This window comes from Lepidothrix coronata, unplaced genomic scaffold, assembly GCF_001604755.1.
Source record: "Lepidothrix coronata isolate B3197 unplaced genomic scaffold, Lepidothrix_coronata-1.0 Scaffold49, whole genome shotgun sequence".
NCBI lineage: Eukaryota > Metazoa > Chordata > Aves > Passeriformes > Pipridae > Lepidothrix > Lepidothrix coronata.
Genome location: NW_016690229.1, coordinates 488,603 through 513,190, shown reverse-complemented (window position 1 = coordinate 513,190; position 24,588 = coordinate 488,603). Strand labels below are relative to the sequence as shown.

The 24,588-nt window shown below is 45.6% G+C and overlaps 1 protein-coding gene across 1 annotated transcript in view; it reads left to right on the top strand.

Annotated features, from left to right (window-relative positions):
- NFATC2 (nuclear factor of activated T-cells 2) overlaps nt 1-24,588 on the top strand; it is an 84,831-nt gene that overhangs the window by 20,946 nt on the left and 39,297 nt on the right. Inside the window, exons 4-6 of the mRNA XM_017815355.1 lie at nt 8,917-9,119; nt 11,277-11,449; nt 20,930-21,070. Coding sequence (XP_017670844.1) covers nt 8,917-9,119; nt 11,277-11,449; nt 20,930-21,070 — 517 coding nt within the window. The remainder of the gene's footprint in view (nt 1-8,916; nt 9,120-11,276; nt 11,450-20,929; nt 21,071-24,588) is intronic.

The following is a 24,588-nucleotide window of genomic DNA, read 5'->3' as shown; positions in this document are numbered from 1 at the left end:
CTGCCTCTTTTTTTTTTTTTCTTATTAAAAAGAGGCTGGAATGGCAGAGTTGTTAGTGGAGCTCACAGGAGCTGCTTTACAATAACAAACGTATGTTCCACTTTGCTTTTATATTTGAATTTTGCTGTATGTGTTTTCTTGTGGTTTCTCGGTCAAAGGAGACCTTGTTTCTTAGCCTGAGCTTCCCATGGGGCTCTGACTTTTAACTGTATGTGACTTCCAGCATTCAGCTAATTCATTCGCCTATTAGTGAAACCTTTGATGGAAACTCAAAACCAAATCACAGCTTGATGCTGTGATTCACACTCTCACGCGTAGGGCTGGGCTGGGGACACGCTCCTGCTGAAACCCCAGCCAGCCCTTTCATGGAGATTTACTGCCGAGGGCACGTCAGGGGAGCTGAGTCTGTCCTTTTCCTCCCACCTTCCCAACAGCCCCATTCAGCAAAAGCGAAGTCCAGGCTGTGCTGGACTCGTGTGGCAGAGCCAGCTCATGCTCTGCAACATCTTTGTGCCATTCTCGTGGCCTTCACTTCCCTTTTCTACTGAGTGGGAGCTCGGCAGGTTTTGGCTCTTGCAGGGGTTTCTGTCCCCAGCCCAGGAGCAGCGTGTGACAAACTGGTGCACGTTTCACACCTGATTTACCTGCAGGACCACGGGGCTTGTTTGCACAACTGTGATCATTGTAGGGGCCTCTTGAGCTTTGAGCTCGTGGGCTGTGGATATATTTACTGTTGCTATATGTGCTATTGCAGGGATTAATGTGCAGTGATGAAAATGGGGATTTTAGCTACATCTGGGAAATTCTCTTTAAATAATACCCCATCAAATGTAATGGCAGGTCAGTACTGTACTGTTAATGTGGCTGTACCTTGAGATCTGTCTATCTGAAAGCTCAGGGAAGCCACTGAGGAAATGAAATTGCTGAATAAATCAAAAGTAGTGTATGGAAACACTGGACTGGAAAACAGGGCAAGATTAGAGGATGAGCTGACCTCTATGCTTCTCTAACTAGTGCAAGAAGGGGAGTGCTGGATAACAGTGAGGATAATTAGCTTCTGGGAGAATTTAACTGGGGATAAGTTGCATGCTCTGTTGCTTAAAGTCTTTAAAGTGGGTGTGCACCCCCCTGTGTGAAAGGCACACTGTCACCCAGATGTGGCTGAGTGTGTGCAGCTCTCTCAGTCCCTGAGAGGACAGGCAGGGTGCAGTTGGGGTGCAGAGGTGCAGGGCAGAGGGTCAGTGAACCCTGTACCCCAAGAGAGCGGTGGGATTTTCCCATGTGCCAATCTGCTTTGAGTTAGAAGTGAATGAAAAGCTCTCCCTGAAACTTTTGAGCCCAATTCAGAGTACATTGCTTTTGACAGGAAACAGTTTTGGCAGAGGTGAGGGGAAGGAGGATGTACTAACTGGTTTGAGGGTGATGCCTGTGCTATGCAGATCAGATTGTGTGGATTGGAAATATGCCTGGATTAAGCAGATGCATGATTTAGGCTACTCTTTCATGTAGGTTTTCACTGGAGAACTGTTCCATGGGGGAGTCAGTGTGCTGTAAATGAAAGCTGGAATTTCTGGCTGTTTGCCATGAATGTGGACACTTCCAGTGCAGCAGTAACACCAGCATAACTCATCCCATACAGGACGTGCTCGAGTATCCACAGGAGAAGTTCACACAGCGTGGACAGTGTCCTGTAAACTCACATCTGAGCTCTCTGTTCATGGGCTTCACGGTCCAGCTAAGCCTCCAGTTTCCTCCCTTCCTCTCTCAAGGCCAATGTCTGTTGAACTGGAAGTGCCTCATGCCAAGCCAGGGCTCACATCTGGGTCTCCCCGTGTCCAGAGGGAGAATCATGCTCACCAGGCTAGGGCTGTTCAGGGGGCACTGGACTCCTCCTGCCTGCTCTATGAAAATTTTCTAGAGTGCCTGTTTCATTCTGAAACAATTGTTGAAACCCCGATGCTTCCAGCAGACCTGAGTTATTCTTTCTCTAATCATGTCTTGTGGGTTTCAGCATGAGAAAGAAATTGGGGAGGGGACAGGTTCCTGGGGTTGCTATTTTTTCTTCTTTTTTTCTTTTTCCTCAAAATGCTTTTTTGCCGAGATCCTTTCCAAAATCTGGCTGACATTCAGTCCAATAACCAGTGCCTGAGCAAAGGCCATAGTGTGGTTCCTGGACCCCAAACCTGCTTCACAGGAGGCTCAGCACTGAGCCCTGGCAGAAGGGTACTTGGTTCAGTGCAGTCAAGTCAATCATTTTGGGCTGAAATGAGTATGTCCAAGATGCTCTCGGTGCTGTCCCATCTTGCCCCTTGTCACCATGGTTGCTCTCAAGCTTTGTGCCACATCTGGGTTGCCTGGTGGAATGATCCTGGGGCTGCCACACTGGGAAGGATGAGCTGACTGTGGCAGAGGAAGGTGAGGTGATAAAAAGCAGCTCTGCTTTGCCACCCTCTGCTCCGCTCCATCTGGGCTGAGGCTGGTTCCCACAGTGCCTCCAGTAGCTGGCAAGGGTCCAGCTTTGCTAACTGGTGGCAGAGCCCCATGCTGAGAAACTCCCCCAGTGCAATTCTGTCAAAATCATCAAATTTGCACCCTCTGATTTACTCGTGGCACAGCGAGTTCTGTCGTGCTAGGGAAGTTTAAATATTTTGTTACGAGTGTGTATGGAAGTGCTTCCATTACACAGTTGGGTTTCTTAGTAAGAAAAAGTTCATATTTTCACCCAGCTATAATGTGATCTCCAGCTCCTTATACCTCTACGTGTGCAGTAGTCAGTGCCTCTTCTTTTAAACTTTCAGCTGAGGTAGTCAAAGCATCTTGAAAACAGGATCAGCTCTTCATAGGAGTAGGGAAACTGAAGCATAGAGAGGGAACAACTTGCTTACATAGCAGTATAAGGTCAGTCAGAAGCAAACCCCCTCAATTGCTTTCTCCCAAGAGCTGCTGTCTCTGTCCCAGACCTGTATTTTAACCCCATCTGAAAGCAGAAATTCCAGTAAGACACTGGGAGTCTGGTTGTCATTTGCTGTAAGGAGCAGCAGAGCAAATGAGATTCAGTCCTTGGAATTTTGACAAAGTTGTCACCAAAATAAGAAACACTTAAAATTGAGTATCATAAAAACTCATAATTTAGCAGAATCAGATGTTCAGAGGATTATCTTAGGAGGCCTTTTTAGACTGCTTTGGTAAGGAGCAAAAGGAACCAAGGCAGAGATTTCCTTCTGGTTTGCGTTCTTTTGCTGTGTCCCAAGTACATTAAATTGAACAAAAACATGTGACAAGATTCAGCTTTGTTGCTCAATGTCAACTCTAAGTGAAGCGGACAGAGAAGCCGCTACATGATACAGTGGCTGGATGACTTTATTTGAATTAGTGACAGTTATTGATATGCCACTCTGCCTGAGACAATACAGGGACATTTTCCATCTTGGGAACAGTATTGTTGAGCAAGGACCTCCTCAAAAATCCTTGAAATTGTCGCAAAGTGTGTTAATGATGAGGACTAATGATCCAATCCAAGACATGAAGTTGGTTGCACCAGGAAGGGAGCTGGGCAGGCATGACAGAAGTGCTGTGCCAAGCTGGGGCTGTTCCAACGAGGACATCTTCCTCTTGTCTGCAGCAGAGGGCCTGAAAACGCTCACGGGCACGGAAACCAGCCCCGGGGCTGATGAAGAGGCTGAGCAGGGGAATAGTTTGTGGTGTCAGAAGCTTTGAGAGACAGGTTTAACTGTGCAGGCTCTCGCTGTTTGTAGAGGAAGGTGGGCGTTGGGGAGCGCTGGCTCCTGCCTGGGGCAGCCGCGTGTCGCTCCTGGCCGGCCCTTCAGGGCTCTCTTATCTCCTTGTGTACAGCAGGAAGGGGGAAACTGTAGGAGGAAGCGATTTCTCACGCGGCTTTGTATTTGCTTCTAATTAAATGTTGCTTGCTGGGCCCTGTTTTCCCACTTTTCACTACCGGCCGGGGATGGTGTGTCTGAATCAGCCGCGCTGTGCTCGGGGCTGACCACACACATGCACACCCCGCTGGGGGAAGCCGGAGTGACTTCCACAGGGAGAGGGCAAGTAATACACAGCGGTTAATGGACCAAGCCTCATGTTACAGTGGGCTGAAAGACGCAAAAGAGCTGATTATTTTCAAGCAAATAAAATCACCAAGACTAGTGAATTAATTCCCCGAATTTATATCTTCCTTCTGTCGATAGCTTGCGTTGTCTAGACAGGAAGATGCGTGCAATCGGCTTTAAAGATGCAGCTTTATACCTCCCACGGGAGAAAGACCTAAATTCCTGACAGGCAAAGCTCTGTTGAGATGAATGGGAAACAAATTACTCCCTTGTACTCTTTAAGGCAATTGGCGTCTGTATCACACAGGCTCTTCAAAGATGCTGGTAAGATTTGCAGGTGCTTTTGTCTTGCAAAGCCCAGCACTGTTTGCACGGAGACTTTCAATGTGCAACACCTAAACTAGAAATCCCCCAGAAAATTCGGCTCTGCAACCCATCAATTAAAAGGCAAAGGCAGAAGCCTACAACAGAAGTGGTAACTGAGGTGTTGCAGCTGGTGAGTGGTGCTACTGCCTGTTTGTGCCATTTGCAGAATGAGAAAGGCATTCCCTGCAGCAAGGCAGGGCACAGGGGACGGGGACCTCGGGTTTCTCACTGTGCTTTGACTGCCTGTCCCTTGCAGGACCTGGGAAATCACTGCCCCTCTCTGCCCTGGCTTCCCTATTAAAAAAGATGTCTTATCTATTTCTTGTGAGTCTTCCTTTCTCTTGCTAATAATGTAATTAAAGATAAAATACAATAATATTTAAACTCGAGAAAACATATCCAAGATTGAAAGATTTAAATTTCAATGGTTGCACTAAATTCCCCCTGTATATGCATATGTTGTATCTACAGGTCACCACCTACAGAATCTTTAAGGAATTTGCCTTGCTTTCCAACTCAGCTGTCAATTTATCCCTTGGCTAACAGACAGCATAAATAAGGAGTGTTACAGGCTTCACCTGTGCCAAGAGATTTGCTCTTCATGCAGCACAGCAAAGGTGCCCCTGTGTTTTAAATCCCCCCAGCCAAAGGCAATGCCAGCTGCAGGGTTTGGTTTGTCTGAACCCTGGGGTAGGGATTGATTTAGGTGTGAATTTTAAACTCCAGCTTTAAGTGCTCTGTATTTGGAGCTGGGGTCTCAGTTTGTGAGAAGACCTGAGTTTTGAACCAGTGCAGGAGAAAAAAAATGTGTTTCATGTGCCTGATGTGTGGTCTCGATGGCTGTGGTCGCTGATCCTGTCACAAGGGTTGTGTTCAGGTGGGAAACTGGGCAGCTGATAAACAGCAGCTAAAGGCACATCTGCTCAATTTTTTTGCATGCAGAATCACACATTTGCCTTTTTGAAAATGACACTTAAATCCCCCCTCTCCCAAATTTGACTGGTATTGATCCGTGCATTGAGAGCAGAATGAATGAATTTTATTTATGCAGAGGTGAGAAGATGATTTTAGTCGTGCTGCACATTTCCATCTTGTTTAGAAACCCAATCATAGCTGCAAACCAAACAAGAAAAGTCTCCTTGTTTTCTGAATGATGTTATTTGTTTATCTGCCAAAGTGCTTTGCATTTCCTCAGGTCACAGACCAGCCCATGTCTGGCTATGTTAATATTATAAGAGTTAGGCAAAAGCAAAGTTTAAGAAAAATCTTTCAACTGAAAGAAATAGGATCTTAAAATCCCAAAATAGAGTATGGAAAGGTACACATCATGTCTGGCTTCTCTTTTCCCTTGTGGCAAATGTGACTCAAAGGAGTTGGTTTTTTTCCAGCTTGATCTGTATACAGTTTGGGGGAGTTTTATTGTGAGTAGGTCACCTTATAATACACAAAAATATTCCCTCCCAGAGGTCTGTATTCATAAATCTTTCTCGATTCTCACTCTCTTGAAACTGAAATCCAGATGATTTCGTTTTCTTCATGGAAAGAAGAGTGAGAAAGAGTGGAGGCACACCTTGGTGTGGGGCTGGTGCTCTGGTCCTGCCGTGGCTCCCGTGGCTTTGAGGAGCCGCTGGCTCTCTCCCTGTGAGATGGGCAGAAGAGCAGCACCAAAAAACTGAGACTTGAGAGCAGCTTGGTTGTTGCTACGGAAGGAAAAAATGAATTTCAAAGTTATTATTTAAAAAACGGTTTAAATCTTCACTTCTCAAAGTTTGTTTAAGGGTCAAATTTATTCCTTCTTTGCTTCGCCAAAGAAAAGATCAGCACTATGGTTAAATACTAAAGCAGCTGCCTGGAATAGTGGAGATGAGTGTTTATTGACAGTAGCAGTTTTTTGTAGTTCAGTTTTGAGGAGAAACATATATCTGAAGCATAGCTTTAATGTGTTCTTTCGTTCTACCTCACAGTGCATTTTTCTTTATAAAAATGCAGCACAAAATACTAACTCTGTCCCTGCAGAGCAGGGTTAACATCACTGTTCCCCTGGTATAGGTCAAAAGAGAGGTTTTATGACATGATCGAAGCTATGTGGCAAATTGGAGGCAGAGCTGAGTGTAAAACTCTGATTTTAAAGTTCCTGGAGTGTTTCTGTGGGCTGTCCATCTTCATTTTTTGTTCCTGAGTCATCCTGATGTGTTCTTAGCAAGTGGAAGGTAGATGGAAATGCTTGTAGTAAATGATCATCTACAGCCTTGAAAACATAACCAATTAGCTCAAGATTAGGACACACCCTTTCAAATGGGGATACTTGACTTTTACATATATTTTTCTTTATTCTTGCATTTTATAATGCTATTTGGATTTTACAATGAAGTCATCCAAAAACATTGCCATAATGTCATAAATTACCAAAAAAAAAATGTTATTTTCTTCCACTTATCAAACAGTTGATTTAAAATCTGGTCCTGTGGAGGACTAGGAGGCCTTTTACTGGGTGTTTTATACCCCCTGGCCAGGAGATAATACAAACATTGCCATATGAACAGGCAATCAGCTCCTCTCTTCTTTAAGTTGTGTACATTTATACAACACACACTCACAGCCATGCACGTTATTGGATGACCATGAACAGTTTTGCTTTGGGAAATGATTCTCTACATGAACAAACACCACTTAAAATTACTTTTAAAGGTGGCCAGTATTAAAAACTATATATGTAGCCAGTTCTGTTACAGCTGCTACTGACTCTGCTCACTGGGGGCAGATTTTCTTTTGTAATTTATTATCTGTTTTCCTCCGTTTCAGTCTCCCACCTATAACTCTGGGATTTTGTTCTGCCAGGACAGAGGGTCGAGCAAAAGCTGCTTTGCTGTCACTGTAATAACCCTTCCTGTCCAAAGAATCCTCTCGTAAATGTAGCTGGATCCACAAAGAATTACTCTGTCAGGCATGACAATAAACATGCTCAGTACATAAAAACTGCTCTTCCCTCCACCCCCCTCCCCTTTAAAGATGGCTTTTGGTGATACAATGGCTTTTCACTGAAGGCCAGGAAGTCTTGGATTTTGAAAGTACCATACTCGGGGTGAGTTTCCGTACAGCTCCCAGCAGACCTGGGCTATGGGCCTCCATGGATCAACAGGGGGTGATTCCTACATTAATGCCTGTTCCCAGGAGATCTGTCATCTTGGCCTCTGTTGCCTTTAATCTCCTATACACTCTATACATTTCTAAATCTCCCCATGGCTGCCGTGGTATTTATCACATTCTTGGCAACGCTGCTTCTCCAATACCAACCCCTGTGCTTGGAGTCCAGCTCTGCTCCTCCTCCCCCTCGCTCCCAGAGCCAACTGACATGTTTGCACAAAGCCTTGTACCCAATTTTCCCTCCTCACCATCTCCCAAAGCGCTTGTGCGAGTGAGTTATCGGAGGTGTCTGAGCTGTGCCTGGGCTGGGTTCTGTAATTCCGTCTTGCACAACCCCTACTTAAGGCTTGTTGACTTCAATGGGGCTATTCATGCAAGTGGAGGCTGCACATTCGGGCCCTTGGGTTGTAGGGTCTCTGGGGCATAGACCCTGTCTTTGTGTGCCTCAAAAATATGTGCTAGATGAGTTATGATAGCTCAGAAGAGTGAGTGTCGCTTTACATTTGCCATACTGAAGGAAGGTTGCCAGGATTGCATTGATGCTGCATGTGGTCCCCTTCCAGGGGGGAATTAATCCTTCTTTGCAAAGATACCTCCTGCTGACTGGTGAAAAGAAAAAAGGAAAAAAACCCTGGTTTGGCCATGAATACCATTAGCTTAATCTTCCTTTTCTCTGATCTTCCAGTACTATTTGCTTTGTATGGCTTCATCAAGGTTTTGTATGTGGACAGAATAATTGAAAACAAATTTAGCATGCCTCAGACCATAAAGTTCCCTTTCAGCTACATCACTGGCTATGCGGTAGATAAATGTCTGGTTTTCATTTTTGGTTATGCGAGAAATTTAGAATGGTTTGATTCGTAATTTTGAACGTTAATAAAGAAGGAGAAATTTCCTTGTCTCCTGGCCTATGGAGGCATTCTGGCTTTCTTGCAGCAAATGCTGTTTAAAAAAATGTTATTTAGTACAGAAGAGTCTGTTTGTGTCCTTGAGGCCTAGAAACCCCAGTCTCCAGGGTAGACTAAGACCTCCTTGTGCTGTTCAGTCTCAGACCAAAAATGCCACTTCTACCTGTACAGGTAGTATTTTAATGCAGTGCAAGATGAATGGCTGAAGATGAACCAGACTGGGGGAAGGATGAGTTTCAAAGAGCAGTGGATCAATGCCATATATATATATCTATATCTATATCTGTGTGTGTATATATATGTGTGTGTGTGTGTTTATATCTGTGTATATATGTGTGTGTGTCTGTGTGCGTGTCTATAGATCTATTTGGTTTCCTGACTTGAAGGCGTTGCAAGCCCTGTGTGTGATAATAATTTTTTTGGTGTCTTACCAGCTTCACGGGTACATGGAGAACAAACCCTTGGGTCTGCAGATCTTCATTGGCACAGCAGACGAGCGGATACTCAAACCTCACGCCTTCTACCAAGTCCATCGCATTACGGGAAAAACTGTCACCACCACCAGCTACGAGAAAATCATCGGCAACACCAAAGTATTAGAGATCCCACTGGAACCCAAAAACAACATGAAAGCAACGTAAGTGTGTTTCTTTTTATCAGCAAAGTTGAGGCAGATGAAGTTGGCATGTGGAGTTCCTTCTCTTTGGAAAGGAGTCACTAAAATGAGTAATGACCCCTGCTCTGGAGGGACTCCCCTGTCCCACACACTGGGATGATACACAAGTGTAAGACCCTTTTTACAAAACCATGAGCAGCAGGTACAGGCACCTGGTTAAAGCTGCTTGAGGAGTTACCATTCATCAGCTGACCATGCAGGCACTTTTGCTCTTTATTCCAGCTGCTGCAGTGACTATATTGTAATCACAGAATGGTTTGAGTTGGAAGGGACCTTAAAGATAATTTTGTTCCACCCCCCTGCTAAAGGCAGGGACACCTTCCACTAGACCAGGTTGCTCCAAGCCCTTTCCAGTCTGGCCTTGGACATTTCCAGGGATAGGGCATCCACAGCATCCTGTGCCAGTGTCTCACCACCCTGTAGTAATCCATCATCGTCAAAGTCAGAATGGATTTGTGCTGCACTAAGGAAACAAGATTTGAATCTCAAGTTCTTATGCTGCAGGGGCATAGTGAGAAGCAGGAGCAGCAGACAGTGGAGGAAAGGTGTACAATTCATTTTACAACATTTAATGGAAGAGAAAACATCTCTTCTGGACTCAGCCAAGTGCTCTGGCCATGAAATCGCTCTCTACTGTTGTAATAAGGTAACAGGAAAGCAAGTACAGGCACATCTTGTCTGTATTACTCCTACCAGTTTTATGGAGGCAGAGGGATGAAGTGGGCACCAGTCTGAAACTTCAGGCTTGAATGTGTGCCAGGCAGCATGAGAGTGATTGCTCTGCAGAGGGAAGAGCTGTATCTCCATCCTTCAGAGGATAAAATTGGCAGAACAGTTATATTTTTAAGCCCCCCTACTTCATCGCAAAATCCACATTCTTTCTTCATATTTTTTTCAGAAAATATACCTCATTCCCAACAAGGAGCCCTGGAGTAATAAACCTCTGCACATATGCAATGGCGAGGAACCGTGTGGGTGTAGGAAACAGCTTGGGGTTTATGCCTCCCCAAATGTGATTTTAATTCATATCAAAAGAAGAGAAATGATGTGTCTTCAGAGCTGATTTAAAAATGGGTTGGCAGTGCCTGTTTAATAACAGTGCTCACTGCACCCTCTGAGGACCATTGCTGAGCTAAAGATCTCAGATTCTGTAGAGATTAATTGCCACATTCTCCTAGTGTGGACAGGCATGTTTGCAAGGTTACAGTGGGCTCTTGAGGAGCGATATTAAGTCCACCAATATTAAGTTGTGGTGCTGATTTAAGCAATCCAAATCCTTTCATTGCTGCTCAGTCCCATCCTGCTCCTGTCCAGGGACACGTGAATGGATGAATGGGAGCAGAGAGTCGTTTTCTGCTCTGCCAGGCTTTTGCCTTGGCTAGGAACAACATCCCAGGGCTTTGGACATGTTCTGGGACCGGGCTGCAGAGCACAGTTCTAGCAGTACCACCCACCCTGTCCAAAAGGAGGAGAGAGCAGTTTGATCCCTGCTTTGGAGTTGAATTCATGCTTGCTTTACAAACTAGGGGGGAAATGTGCCTGGATGATGCATGCAGTGATGGTTCTGTAATTAGCTGGTTTGACTGCTGTTATTCCCCATGGAGCTGAACTAATTTGGCCACTTGCAGGCAAGAGCTGCTGTGCAGTCCCTGGGCACTGGGCTGTCTGGAGAGCTGGTGGTGGAGGCCCCTGCCCTGGGGTGGGCTCTGCAATCTGCACTCTCTTGCTTAGCCCTGGAGGGAAATAAGACCTGGGCTTATAACCTTTGGAGAGTGGCTTCTGCTGTTGCCAGAGAGTGGGGAGAGGTCCAGCAGCATCTGCTAGAGTTCAAGTAGCACTGGGATGATACTCTCAGGCATATGATGTGACTCTTGGGGATGGTCCTGTGCAGGGCTAAGGGTTGGGCTTGATGATCCTTGTGGGTCCTTTCTGCGATTCTGTGATCTCTCATGTGCTGCACGTCTGGGATTTCTTCCCCGTGCCTGCTGAAATGTCAGTGTCAAGATCCTAAACAAAGCAAGCACTTAGAGGTGTTCCTAGAGCTCAGTCCTCGTGGCTGTCACCCGTCCCCAGGCTGTGGGGGAGCGGGGATGTCGAACTAACGGTGTGTGTTTGCAGCATCGACTGCGCGGGGATCCTGAAGCTGCGCAACGCGGACATCGAGCTGCGCAAGGGCGAGACCGACATCGGCCGCAAGAACACCCGCGTGCGGCTCGTCTTCCGCGTCCACATCCCCGAGTCCAGCGGCAGGATCGTCTCCCTGCAGGCAGCATCCAACCCCATAGAGTGCTGTGAGTATCCCTGAGATTGGCTCCTTCTCTTGCAACAACGACCATCCTGTCCTTTGGCTCCAGGCTGGTGCCCTGCCCTTCTGTGCTGGCTGGGGCTGTGCCGCCGTTCAGGTGACCTGTGGCTCTTACCTGTACACGCTCCCTGTCCTGAAAGGAGCTTGGGTGCCTGGTGGCTCCTCAAGGTGCTTAGAGCTTGTGAGGACAGCACAGGACCTGGGGGCTTTTGCAAAGTTTATTTATTAGTGTGTTGCTGCCGGATCCCTCTGGCTGTCAGGTGGTTACTGGGAGCAGGGAGCCAGCGGGGGGGTGTGTATGTGGCACACGTGCATTCTCCCTGTTTGTGCAAGAGCTGCCTGCCTTCCTGGCCATGGCTTTAGTTTGAGAGGAGGCACAATCGGAACTTGTTATCCACAAACTGGCAGTTGGTTTGGGGTTTTGAATTCAGACCTGGGACAGATCCTAGCACTGTGGCCAGTCCTGTCTGCCAAAGGAGTGACCACAGCCCTCTGATCTGAGCTGTGTCAGAACACAACTGAATTGGAGGAGCAGATTTGATTTTGAGGCTCAGGTGCATTCTGGTTATTGGTTTTTCTAGCTGTCAGTGCTAAGGGGTGCACAGCTCAGGAGGCTGAAGCAGGGAAAGCACAGGTTGTTCTGGTATTCCCCTGAGGGACAAGAAAACTCGCAGTTTTGATTTCTGAACTGCAAATCCTTTAAGTTATAAGCTGAGAAACCTGCACCTCCCACGCATTTTAACGTACTGGATCCTGAGAAAGAGAGGCCTCTGATGAGGTGCCCCCCGTGTCACAGTCATTTCTGGAAGGGCTCCACCCACTTTGCTGGTTCATGTGCATCCTGTGATGCTTTTTGTTGGTAAATGGTGCCTTTTTGGCAGTTTGGGGATTTCACAAATACCTAATGAACAGTTTTCCTCTCCCTTTGTTGAATGACTCACCCCTTTAGCAGAACCTGTCTTGCCATAAGTCATATGAAGTTACTGAAGTGTTTCTCATGTGTGAGTGTTATTTATTGAGATGCAGGCTTTAACTTAAATAACAACTGCTTAGAATGAGAAAGGAGCCAGTTTTGGATGGGAAATCAAACTGGAGAGTGAATTATTGATGGCAGCTTTTTAAAAAACAGTACAAATGAATAACCAAGGCTAAGGAGTGGGTGATGGATATGTATGATTTCTTGGCAGTGGTTATGAGAAGGTACCAACTGTCAGATCATTTAAGCAGCTGAGCAAGTCTCTGGGCACCGTGATGGGGAAGGGAGAGTGGTGGGAGTAGCCACCACCTTTCTCCATAGGAAACAGTCACGGTCCTTTATGGGACCAGATGGCTGAAACAATAGTGGCCTCCACCCCAAACATGTCCCTGCTGAAACAAAGGTCCATTTGCTAAAGGAAGCATTCAATGGGGAGCTACTCGGGTGGGGAAACTCCAGGTGTAACTCCTACACCCACTGTGCAGGAAAACAGCACAAGCCCAGAGCGGACGGTGGATGGTCAGGCAGGGCGTCCCACAGATCACCCCCCACTGACTCAAATTCTCCTCAGGAAAAGCAAATATGAGTTAGCCAGGCATTTCTAGGGCTCTTCCACAACTGCACGTTGTGTTTGTGCCCATCACCACGGGGCACTCAAGCAGAAATCTGGTCACGGTTTAAAGAATAAATCACATTCTTCTGAACTATATGCACACAACTAATTTGCCTGTGCAATGACTGCTATGGCAGTGGCTTGGTTAAGATGGCTAGGCTTTTATTCTGAGATGTCTTTGCACTGATTAGTCTTAGGGACGTAAAAAAACCAAGAGTGAAGATACTGGTACAAGTGGCTTATTTTTGGTTTGTTTGTTTTTTTTTTTCCCCATAATTAAAGTATTAAAATGTTGGCTGCATAGCAGACAGCAAAGCTACAAGAAAAAATGCGTTTGATCCCTAAGGAAATAAAACCAGAAAGTTTTATTTTTGGGATACTGGATATATGGAATTTGGAGAGATATGTTAGGGCCTGTGCTTTTCCAAACTTGTGGAAGCAGAGTACAAAGTGATCTGGAGTAAGAAGCCTCTTCCATTCAGTGGGTATGCTGCATATTTAGCGCTGCTTTTGCATTTCAGTAGCACTTCCTGATCTCAGCCCAGTTCTGGGAAGAAGGTTATAAACATCACTTGGCTCGGCCAGCATTAGTAATTCAGACTGAATCTCACTAGCAATGGTAAACTCAGCTTCTCCCAGACAACCTGCACATGCTGCAGAGCTCACAGTCAGTCTCAGGTAAGCTCAGGTGCCCTCCCAAGAAGGGCTATGTGACATTTTCTCCTTGTCCTACTTCCCACCTTCATGTGCTGCTGGGATTGGCTTTTTTCCCTTTTGTTTGCTCTTCTTATTTTTTTTTTTTTTGACATGGCCACCTGAGAACCCTTTTCCTCAGGGACTCTCTGTGCGATCTCTCCTGTCTGGTAGCAGTTAATAATATCCCGCTGGAAAAGCCTCAGTAAGTAGCAGCTCTAAGATAACTGGCCATTTCCCTACCAGTGGGGTTCCCCTGAGAGCACTGTTGCTACCAACAGAACATCTGAGTGTTCTCCTCAGCAGGAGCCGATCCCAGCAGAGAATTCCCATCGGTGTCAGCAGATCATTATGAGCTGCAATGAAGCAAGAACTGTGAAGTATCTGCTTTTCACAGGGCGATTCGGTTCCACCTCATCTGTGTCACATTCAGCACTTGACAGATTTTAGGAGGGGATTTCACGGGTTCAAAGCATCATCCGGAGCAAGTTCCTCCCCAGGCAGTTGTGTGGGAGGACCGAGGAGGTGATATGTTGTTAAATGATCAGTTGTGCCTTAAAAAGGACCTCATATCCAGACAAGCCTGCACAGTCAGCAGCTCGCGGCCTTTTTTCCTCCTGTTGCCTCTTGATTCATTCTGAAGCCACTGAGGAGGCAAAGGCATTTGAAATCCCTCTGACAATTGTAGCAACAGGCCATTGTTAGCTAGGTATAAAAACACGGTCTTGTAGGTGTGGTGCCCTAGGAACAACAAGCCACTTGGTAGATCACCCATGGAGAGCTTTGACACCTGTAGACCATTATTTTCAAACCATGAAGACAATTTCTGTAGCAGTAGTTCCCTTCCTTTGCTGTAATTTGCCTTTCACTGTGACCTGGAGCTCATTTCTCAGTGAGTGAGTGGTCTCTGGTGTTAAAGACATTTTTGACACGAGGCTCCATCTCCCTCAGATAGACTTGTTGGCACAGGTCAGTCATGATATCTGGTAGCTCCAGCAGGGTGCCTTAACATCTGGAGTTGTGTCTCTACTCATCTGAACTGTCCAGAAAGAGCAGGATGGAAGGGAGTCCAGAGTAGTCACATAAGCACCTGTGGGGCAGCTTGTTATACTCCAGTCTGTCAGCAGCCAAAAGCTGCTTCATGCAAGTGTCTGTGAGATGTGACTGTGAGGCTTAGGAGTATCCCCCGCACTTTGTCCCAGTTTTTATGCTAATGGGTCCTGGTTACACCTTCCCAAAGTGTGTCACAGTTCTTGTTTTGTATAATCCATGTTTGCTGATACTAAGCTGTGCTCATGAATCCCTTAAAATGCAAACGATTGCACTTGGCACGAGAGAAGCAGACTAAAATCTTGTTCTTATAATAGATATTCCGAGGTGGTAGAAAAACAAAACAAACAAAACTTATTGCTAAAGAACCGTGTGTCCATCTAAGGAATTTAAATAGTTTCTATTACTGACTGTATTTTGTTCCATTAATTGAGTCAAATATCTTATTTCCCTTTAATCAATTTCCCTGGAAGTTTCCTTTATTTTTCTCTCCTTCTAGTAGATTTTCCCATAATATTAGACAATCTAAGCCTATGATTTGTGACACATTAATAACTACAGAGGAAAGAGCTAGTCATGTAAAAGAATGTTGTCTTGGCAAGCCAGCGAGTGCTTTTCCTCAGCCGGGAGTTGTGCTGGTTGGAATATAAGGGCAGGCAAGAAGGAGCTTTAGTTTATTCAGATAGAAAAGCAGAAACAAATGATCTTTTGCATTTGGGAGATACCTATGTGCAAGTATAACCATAATCATGATTATTATGGGAGTATCGTGATTTCCAGATGAATTAAATGAGGTTTTTTCCCCCCTTTCATGTCAACTTCAAGACAGTCACGCAGTCAGCTGTAAATACAGCTGACACAAAACCTGGTGCTTTCTCTAAAGAGAACATTTTCTCTCTCTTAAAGCACGGAATGTAAAAGCTAATTCTGACAACGTGTACCACTTTTAATGTGCAACCAAAATACTTCAGTCTTTGAAGTCTGAGTCAGAAGGAAGGGAAGTGCCTGCCCTTTTTGCAGGCTGCAAGCCTTGCTCCAGGGGTAAACTCCTGTTTACTTCTTGTCTTTGCAGTGCTGCTGGTGGTGAAAGCAAACGCCCCAGCATGTTACACAGAGCATGGACTTCTGAGCATAATTTAAGCTCAGCAGCTCTCCTCCACAAGGGATTAAAGGGAAATGCTGTGCATACCCACAGAGATGATTGACAGAGAAGTGAACCGAGGCCATGGTTTTCCTGTCATTAATCACACACTGGTTTGGTGAGCTGGCTGCAGTTCATAGAAAGTATCACACTGATCTGACACTGCTGCCATCGGGGCTTGTCACTCCTCCTGTGTGAGGACATCATAAATTATGTGCAGAGAAGGAGGTGGAGAAAAGCCCTCTATTTTTGGTGCTTTTAGCTTGGATGGCTCTGCACAAACTGCTGATTAAGTCTTGCTGGCAACAAATTGGAAACTGTTGTCATTCCTACTGGGTTCATTTCATAGCGTTTAGACCATGTTTTCAAGCTTTCCCATCTAATCACAGGGGTTGGAAATTTGCTTTATTGACTTGATTCTAAGTCTACCACTACCCCATCCCTCTGATTGCTGCTCTCTAGGGTGTGTTGCTGATGTCTATCTGCCTGCTAGAGATCTCTCCTCCCCTTGGCCCTCCCCTGGCTCCCATACTGCAGCTTCCCAGCCTTTACTTCTCCTGCCACCAGAGAGCTCAGGTTGCTTCAGCGTGTGATGGATGGGATCAAAATCTCTCACAACATTAATGAGTTGGATAAGCATTGGACACAGGAGTTCTGCTCCTATCAACCCTACCACAGGCAGCTCATGGTAAATACACGCAGTGTGACAGCAGGAATGGAGTATTTACTTTGGCTCATTGAGGTTTGCACTGAGGTGGAAGAATTAATCCCATAACAAATTACTCCTCTGCTATTGCTTCTAGGGGTCAGGCTTTTTTTAGCACCAGACACCCAGCTCTCTCTGCTCTTCTCAAATCCAGCAGAAATCAATGGCTGGATCCAAGAGCCTCTCTTTGACCTCTCATCAGCAATGGGGACAACAACCTAAGCTCTGGGTTCAGTGTTGCAGGTGTCAGAGACAGCGTGGAGAGGTTTCGCTCTAACAGGTATCCATTGTAGAATCACAGAATGTCTTGGGTTGGAAGGGAGCTTAAAGCTCATCTTGTTCCACCCCTGCCAGGGGCAGGCACGCTTTCCACCAGACCAGGGTGCCCTGTCCAACCTGGCCTTGAAGACTTCCAGGGATGGGGTATCCACAGCTTTTCTGGGCACCCTGTTCCAGGGCCTGGCCACCCTAACAGGGAAGAATTCTTTTGTCACAGAGGTTTGCCTGGAGACCTCAGCCACTCTGCAGAAGGTAGCACGGAGGTAGTGCTGGTACTCCAAGGCTGGGGAGTATTTGGGGAGTATCTGCAGAGTATCTCTGCTCTGGAAGTGTCAGTCAGACGGGCACTGCTCTGCACAGAGTTCACGAGTCTGTTCCTCCTGAGGGAAGGTCACAATAGTGTTTTTTCCTTTGCCTACATTACCCCATCCAGCCCTTGTTTGTACTGCACATACAGGGAGAGAGATTGCCGAGACGGTTCCTCTCCAGAGGCTGTTAAGAGACATTTAGCTTCAGTTAACACTACTCATAAAACGAGTCAGCTTTTGGGCAAGACAAGGCAGCACTTGGAAGCCCTCCCAAGCTGGTGGAAGGAAACATGATGCTCGGGCAGGGAGAGAACCGCTCGTCCCAGGAGATGAGTGCAGGAGGAGCATGGGCAGGGAGACGTGGGACGAGAAGGGCTCGCAGGAGCTGGGATTACCTAAGGAGCATGTTATGGAATACAACTGGTATTGTCATTTGGAACCTGCTAACAGCAATGGGTAACACTCCCCTGGGGGAGATTTGGAACCACAACAGACTTATCCAGGTAATTCAGTTGTCTCAAAACATCCCTTTTTTTTCCCCTTTAAAAACAAATATCCTCTCTGCTGAAAAAGGAACACTTATGGATGCTGCGGGCAGGTGGAGAAGGAAGCAACACCTTTACCTGCCTTGGCATACTTCCTTAGGGTCAGCCTTCAGGCTTGTGCATCCCATGTGAAGCATTTAGAGCTTTAGGCCTTCCTAACCTTTCCTGCACCTGCTGCCATAGGGAAGGGAATAAAGGCTCAAGCCCCAACCAGTGCAGGGTGCACGTGAGCCTGGGTGGGCTGTGGGCAGAAGGGGCTCTTCCCTCCGGGCTGAGGCTCCTGGAGGTGGTGCAGCACTCCAGGACAGCGGCTCCCTTTCTCTCCTGTGTCACTGCATGCATTGTATTTCTTGGCACCAGGAACCCATGACATCTTGATTTGCAAACGGTCAAATAAAATAGAAAAATAATGTCCCCTGTTAATAGGTTGACACACTGCTTCAGGCCAAGTGTGAGTATTTCTATAGCATTTGCTTTGCTGCCTTATGTCAGTAACTGTTGCTATTGAAAGTAAACACCCCAACTGGTTAAATCAACAGCATTTTGTTTATTCAAAGCTCATAAACTCCAGTAGCTGTAGGTCACTTTATGAAGTGCCAACCCCCGGGGGAAGAGAAGCAATAGTGTGAAATTATTGCATGCAGTCCACCCATCGTGAGCCTTAGAGGAAGGGGATTTATTGGCAATTAATATTTCTTGCAGAGGAAAAAAAGTAATCCTATTGAGGCAGCTCCACACTGAACCTTGAACCTCCATACTGGTGGAAATGGGGAATGGGATGAAACCTTCTAGATTTGGGTTAAAAAATGAGACCTTTGAAAATGAAAAGTGTTTTTGTTTTCTTTTAAAGAGCACCCCTGCCCATCTCAGCCTTCCAGGCAGTGCTGTTGAGACTGTTCCAGCTTGTCTGGGGAGGGCAGAAGGGCTTTTGGCACTTCCCAAGAGCCGGGATGCACATTCCTGCTGATCCTGGGCTCCTTGGTAGGTCGCAGTGTACACAAACACTGCACTCTATGGAAGTTGGACAGGGCTTTGGTCTTCAGCAGCGATTTCCAGCTTGCTGAGATCCAAACTAAGATGAGTCAGATGGTTATTTCCAGGCTAAAACTTATCCTTCCTCATCCTGAAAAAGCCTTGGGAACCACTGATCTGGGGGATGTCAGGTACCAAACTCTCTATTAACACAATGAAGTCTGAGAGATGTAGGTTAATCTGGAATTTTGATGACCTAGGATGCTTTGGAAGTGAAATTTGGGGATTGAATAGGAATAAACAGTGTCCAGGGCAATGCTTACATGCATCTTCTCTTGACTGTTGTAGACATGTTTTTTGATGATTGCTATTTGCTCTTAAGATCTGAGGTTAAAGATGTGTCTTTGTGATAAATCCAATTATGAACTCATCAAAAATTAGAGTATTTTGGGAAAAGAATTAATCATACAGCCATATGAAAGAAATTATAGCTTCTGTGAAAATAATCTGAATATATATTCTTAATTGGCAGTATCTTAGCCCAGATGTTGTTAAATGCTTGAAAGGAACAATGAGTCATAAGGTTGTTCTAAATAGGTTTCAAAAAATGCCTCTCAAATAGCACAAGAAAGTTACAAACATTAAATTATCTGTAGTCTTTTACAAGAGCAAAATCTCTGCCTCGTGACTGAAGGGTTCAGCTGAGCTAGAAAAGTTGCTCCCCACTTCTGCAGAATGTATGAAAAGTTTAATGCTGGTGTTTTCTCACCGAATATTTAAGCATTTTCTTCATGTGACAAGAGCCTTTGTGCAGCTCTCACTGTGGCCAAGAGCTGTTGGGTTTGGGGCTTTCTGAAGCTTGCACAGCAGTAAAACAGTGCCAGGTCAGGTCACAGACAGCCCAGCCCTGCCTGTGTGTGAGTGCAAGGCCAGCTGAACATATAGGATATCATTTCCTGATTTTTGGCTCAGCAGCCAACGGTGTTCAGTGAAGACACAAGTGCTCAGAGTCTCTTTGTCAGAGAAAGTTAAAATCCAGCCAAGGCAGCTGTTAAATAGATGAGCAGGATCCCCTGGAGGCCTTTCCAGTTGGGGTGGATGAATCTGGAGGAGTTTGAGTGCAGGTCATGAACTCGCAGCTCACCAGACCCAAACTGCTGCCCACCTGGTCTGGTCATAGGGAAGCTCCTGATATTTTCCAGCTGTAGGGAACCATTCTCACATCTTCACTTTCTTCAGCTCCTGCTGCTTGATAGCAAACAGTTGAAATGGCTTTGCAGGGATGGTGACCAGGATTCTCCAAAGCTTTTCTGACCATGCAAATGTCTGTTTTAGTAGGATGAGAGGAAAGTATGTGGAGACATGGTGCTATCCTGGTTTTCTGGAAAGAGAGAATAGCTTGCCAAAGTCATGCTCCAGATTTATGACCAAGAGCAGTAAAGACCTTAGAAAGCCTTCATGATGTGCGTGCCCATCTGGATCCCACCCTACCTTTTCTTCCCTTGCCTTTTGTAATCAAACTCAGTCTGCAACACAGGGCCCTGCTCCTCAGATGTTCAGGCTTCTGCAAAACATGCTTCCAAAAATCCCGGGCTGCAGCAGTCCCGGGGTGACCCCCCTGCTCTGAAATGTGGCTTTGTGGTTGCCCCTCTTGTGTGCACAGGGCTCAGTACCTGCACATGGAGACAGGTTCTGTTGGCAAACACGTGGTGCCAGGCCCAGCATTGCCCCTGTTCTGTGGGAGGCACTGGGATTTTGTAGAAAAGGCTCATTATTTTTTTTTTTTTGAAGGAATTCAGTGTTATTCAGTGGAATCCTCTCTGCAGGTGGAATTTTTTGGGCTCTAGGGCTGTAGTGTGCCTGCACTTGAAAATTTGGCCATTTACTTGGAAAGAGACATGGGCAAGTTTCAGCTCATTCATCCAAGCTGTCCTTTCTCAAGGACAAGGAGTAGGGCCAGCACAGCTGAACCGCTGCAGCCAACTCCTGGATGTTTCCAAATAAAATGCCTTGAGTAAGTTTATTTTTCCCTCTCAGACCTAAATTTAGCGCCCTGGAGAAGCTGCTTTGGCAGTCAGGGGATGGTAACGATGACAAGATCGATCTGTGGATAGTTCTGGGAAGATTTGGAAAGTCCTGGTAAAAAAGAGTTGGTTTCATTCATGTTTGCAATTTGTCCACAGCCCAAAGGTCTGCTCATGAGCTTCCAATGGTTGAAAGGCAAGACATTGACAGCTGCTCTGTTTATGGAGGACAACAGATGATCCTGACTGGACAGAATTTCACAGCAGAGTCCAAGGTGGTGTTCACAGAAAAAACATCAGGTAAGGCAGTTTTTTTCTAGCTTTCCCTAATGGGATAAGGCAAATCTGTAATGCCAAGTCTCATTGTAAGATTTGTGCTGATGATTAACCCTACTCAAGTGAGTAATCTCATTCAAGTTCATGTAAGTAAAACCATGTGAGTAAAATTAGACTTGGGAGCAAATATTTGTGTTATTGGTTCACAAGAATGCAGGCACTGGGAATCAGCAGGAACAAGAAATGTTCCAAAGAAATGAGGTGACCATTACATGTTCCTCTGTGCTTGTTCAATCTCATGCTTAGTGAACGCTACTGTAGAAATCATAATTGAAATGAACATTTTTTATTGATGTGAACTACAGGCAGAGATTGTGTTTTCTTCCCTTTAGAAGTCTGTGGAGAAAAAATAATGTATATCATATTATTATATGTAATATACATAATATATATTATATGTAATATACAAAATATATATTATGTGTAATATACATAATATATTATGTGTAATGTACATAATTTTTATATCAAAGTAAAATTAATTTTATATACACAGTGAAATACAAGAATGCTTCACTTCATCTTCCGTATTTTTTATTGTAAACTTTGTGCTGTTAAGAAAAGTTGTTGCTCCTAAGTTTTCTGTTGGTAAGCTGAGGCAGAGGCAGCTTAATCCGGTGACTTGCAGGGGTTTAAGAAATTGCATTTCCCAAGAGAACTACATGTGCACGATCTATGGGGTAATGCCTTTGGCAAAAAGTAGGAATTGAGCCAAAAATGAATGTATATGGGCATCAGTTGGTGACCTGGGAGGGAAAAAAGGATTCTGTGGGTCCCAGCTCCTTCTCACACCACCAGCAAGCCAGGCTATTTTACAGCAGGTATGAAAGGATCTGCAGAAATGTGAAGGTTCAGATGAGCCTGTGCAGTCAGAGGAATTTTTTTGGCATACTGTGTTTCCTTTCAAGCCCGTGTATTAATTCCTTCCCACTGTGCTGCCACTGTTCCATCGATGTCAGCGAATTGTGAAGGGGCATGGGAACATGCTTGGCAGCCCACAACAGTACCTGTCCCAAGAATGTTTTGCAGTAACTAAAGGAGATGATACACTCAAAGAAGGGAGCTCTTAATGCCATTTCGAGGAAACATCCAAAACACCCTTCCCCTATTTCCATATAAGAGCAGAGAAGGCTCTGGCTGGAATAGATGTTAGAAAGTAAAAGGAACAACAACATTTTCCACACACTAAATCTAAAGCTTTTCTTCACTGCTGGGGAAACTGTGGGGTTTTTTTCTTCTTTTTTTACCTCCTGTTAGGGGAGAGCCATGACTTATCCCAGCGGTTGTGCCCAGTCTGGAGCAGGGATTTCCTTGCTGGTGTTCCATATCCTGCCTGCCCCGCCACCCCTCAGTCTCTGCTGGCAGCCTTAGTCTGCTGGACTTTGTATAAATGATTGGCAGAAGGGGAATTTAGAGGATGGGAGGTCCAGAGTCAAATCCTTGGTGTGAATCAGAAGTCTGTGTGGTATGCAGTGGGTTATCTGGGGGACTCTGCTCCGTGCTGAGCCAGTTCTTTGTGTGTCCGTGCACTGCTCCATAATGTAGCAACACCTCTTACAGAGATGCCCTAAAGTGCTTTTAAATGAAGATTGCTTTATTTAATAGGTATATCTTAAAGTGAGAAGGTTAAGAAGGTTAAGAAGCTGAGCTGGAGATGCAGATCATGCAGGGCTGACTGCACCATACTGAGAATTCAACCAGTCTGATGAGTGTCCCAGCCTGCCTGAACGTTAGGATATTGTACACCTGAGACTTTCAACTTCCCTCATTATACACTGTATACAATTGTAAATATCACTGTGAGGGCATGCCTAGTTGCTGCTGTGTTGTGCTGCACAAGCACAGAACAAGGAGCCCAGTTGTGCAGCCTGATTTCTTGATTCGAGGTCTCTGGGTGGAAGGAGGAGGTGGATCCTGCACTCACCTCAGGCAGCTCGCTCGCTGCAGACCCGTCTGCACCTTGCAGAAAGCGCTGATGAGCTGCTCAGAAGCAGAACAAGCCACAATAAACATCCCCGTGGGTGGAGAGCACATCGCTGGCGTGACCCTCTCATTGTCGTGGCTCTTCCCGAGCTCGGCGCTGCCCCGGGGAGCCTGTGCAAGAATCACACCTTTCTCGAGGCAGGAAGATGCAACAAGCTCGCAGGGGGGAGCTTGGTTTTCTTTGAGGTTCATTTTAGCAGCTCTCAAGCCTTGTCTGTGCTAGCAAGTGGTACTGGATTTGCCACTTTTGCCACCAGTTTTAGCTTTGCTGGCAACGACAAGGGTGAGAGCAGTGGTGTGGGTAACCACCTAATAGCTTTCATCAGACTGTTCTCCATAGAGCTCTTGGACTTGGCTTGTGAGTCCAGTGTTTAAGATGAGAGCAGGAAGACTGTTTTTTTCCCCAAAATCCTTTGTGCAAGTATCTCTGTGCAACAAGATGTTAACTGTTTCGTAGCCTCCAAAATCTGGGTGCATCTTGAATCTGGATCAGTGTCTGATGATGAGAAGCAGCAATCGGTCACCTTACAAAACTGAGGAAAATGCAGTTGGGGATCACAGTTGTAAATTAGGTTTCATCCCTCAGGGGAACACTCAAAACCTATTTCCATTTCTTCTGGATCTTGTAGACAATTCTTCACTCACTACTTGCAACGCAGAGGGACGTAGAACTGCTCATAACTGTGACTGAAATACAACAAGGTTCTGAGAACAATAACGAGCAGCTCTTATTTCTCTGTTTCGTAGAACTATAGAGACGTATATTTTTCCTAAGAAATACCGGGAAAATAAAAAGGCTATTCCCCAAATTGTGCCAGGATGTCCTTCTGAAAATAACTGCCTGGTGTCACGCGAACTGCAGGCTGTGGCACCGAGTTCACCAGGGACAAGGCTGTGAAAGTCGCTCGCTCGTTTTGGGCTCGCGACAGGAAATGGCAGCAGGAAGTGAAGTGAAGGGGCTGGAGCTCAGTGCTCTGGGGGGACAGAGTGCTTGTGTTTGAAATGCTGATGCATAAATAGCATTAATTTTCGTAATGATAAGGTTTTATCAACGTGCAAGCCGTAGACTGGGTTTTTTTAACTTTTTTAAGGTTCTCTCTTCCTGATGAGAGAGTGTAATGTGTAGCTGCTGTAAGCCAGGGCAGCTCATAAATTTGGTAAGTCCAGCACACAAAAGCAGAGTTTGGCTGAAGGAGTTTTGAGATCTGAACTCAGAGACACGTTACTGAGCCCAGCTAAATAAAAATAGATCAGGAGAAGCAACTAGATTGGATTGTACGGGTAGCAATTTTTGAAGTGCATATATTCCTTTAGTTTTGATCTGAAAGAGAGAGCTTGAAAAGCAGTCCTAGAGCTATCAAGGATTTGGAATATGTTGAAGGTCAGGAGTGTCAGTGTTTGGTTGGGGCCCAGACCTTACAGTGCAGTTAAAAAAAGATTTGGAATTCCCCCTTTTATTTATTTTAATTGTCATGTAGTAATTTGCAAGTCAGATGTTG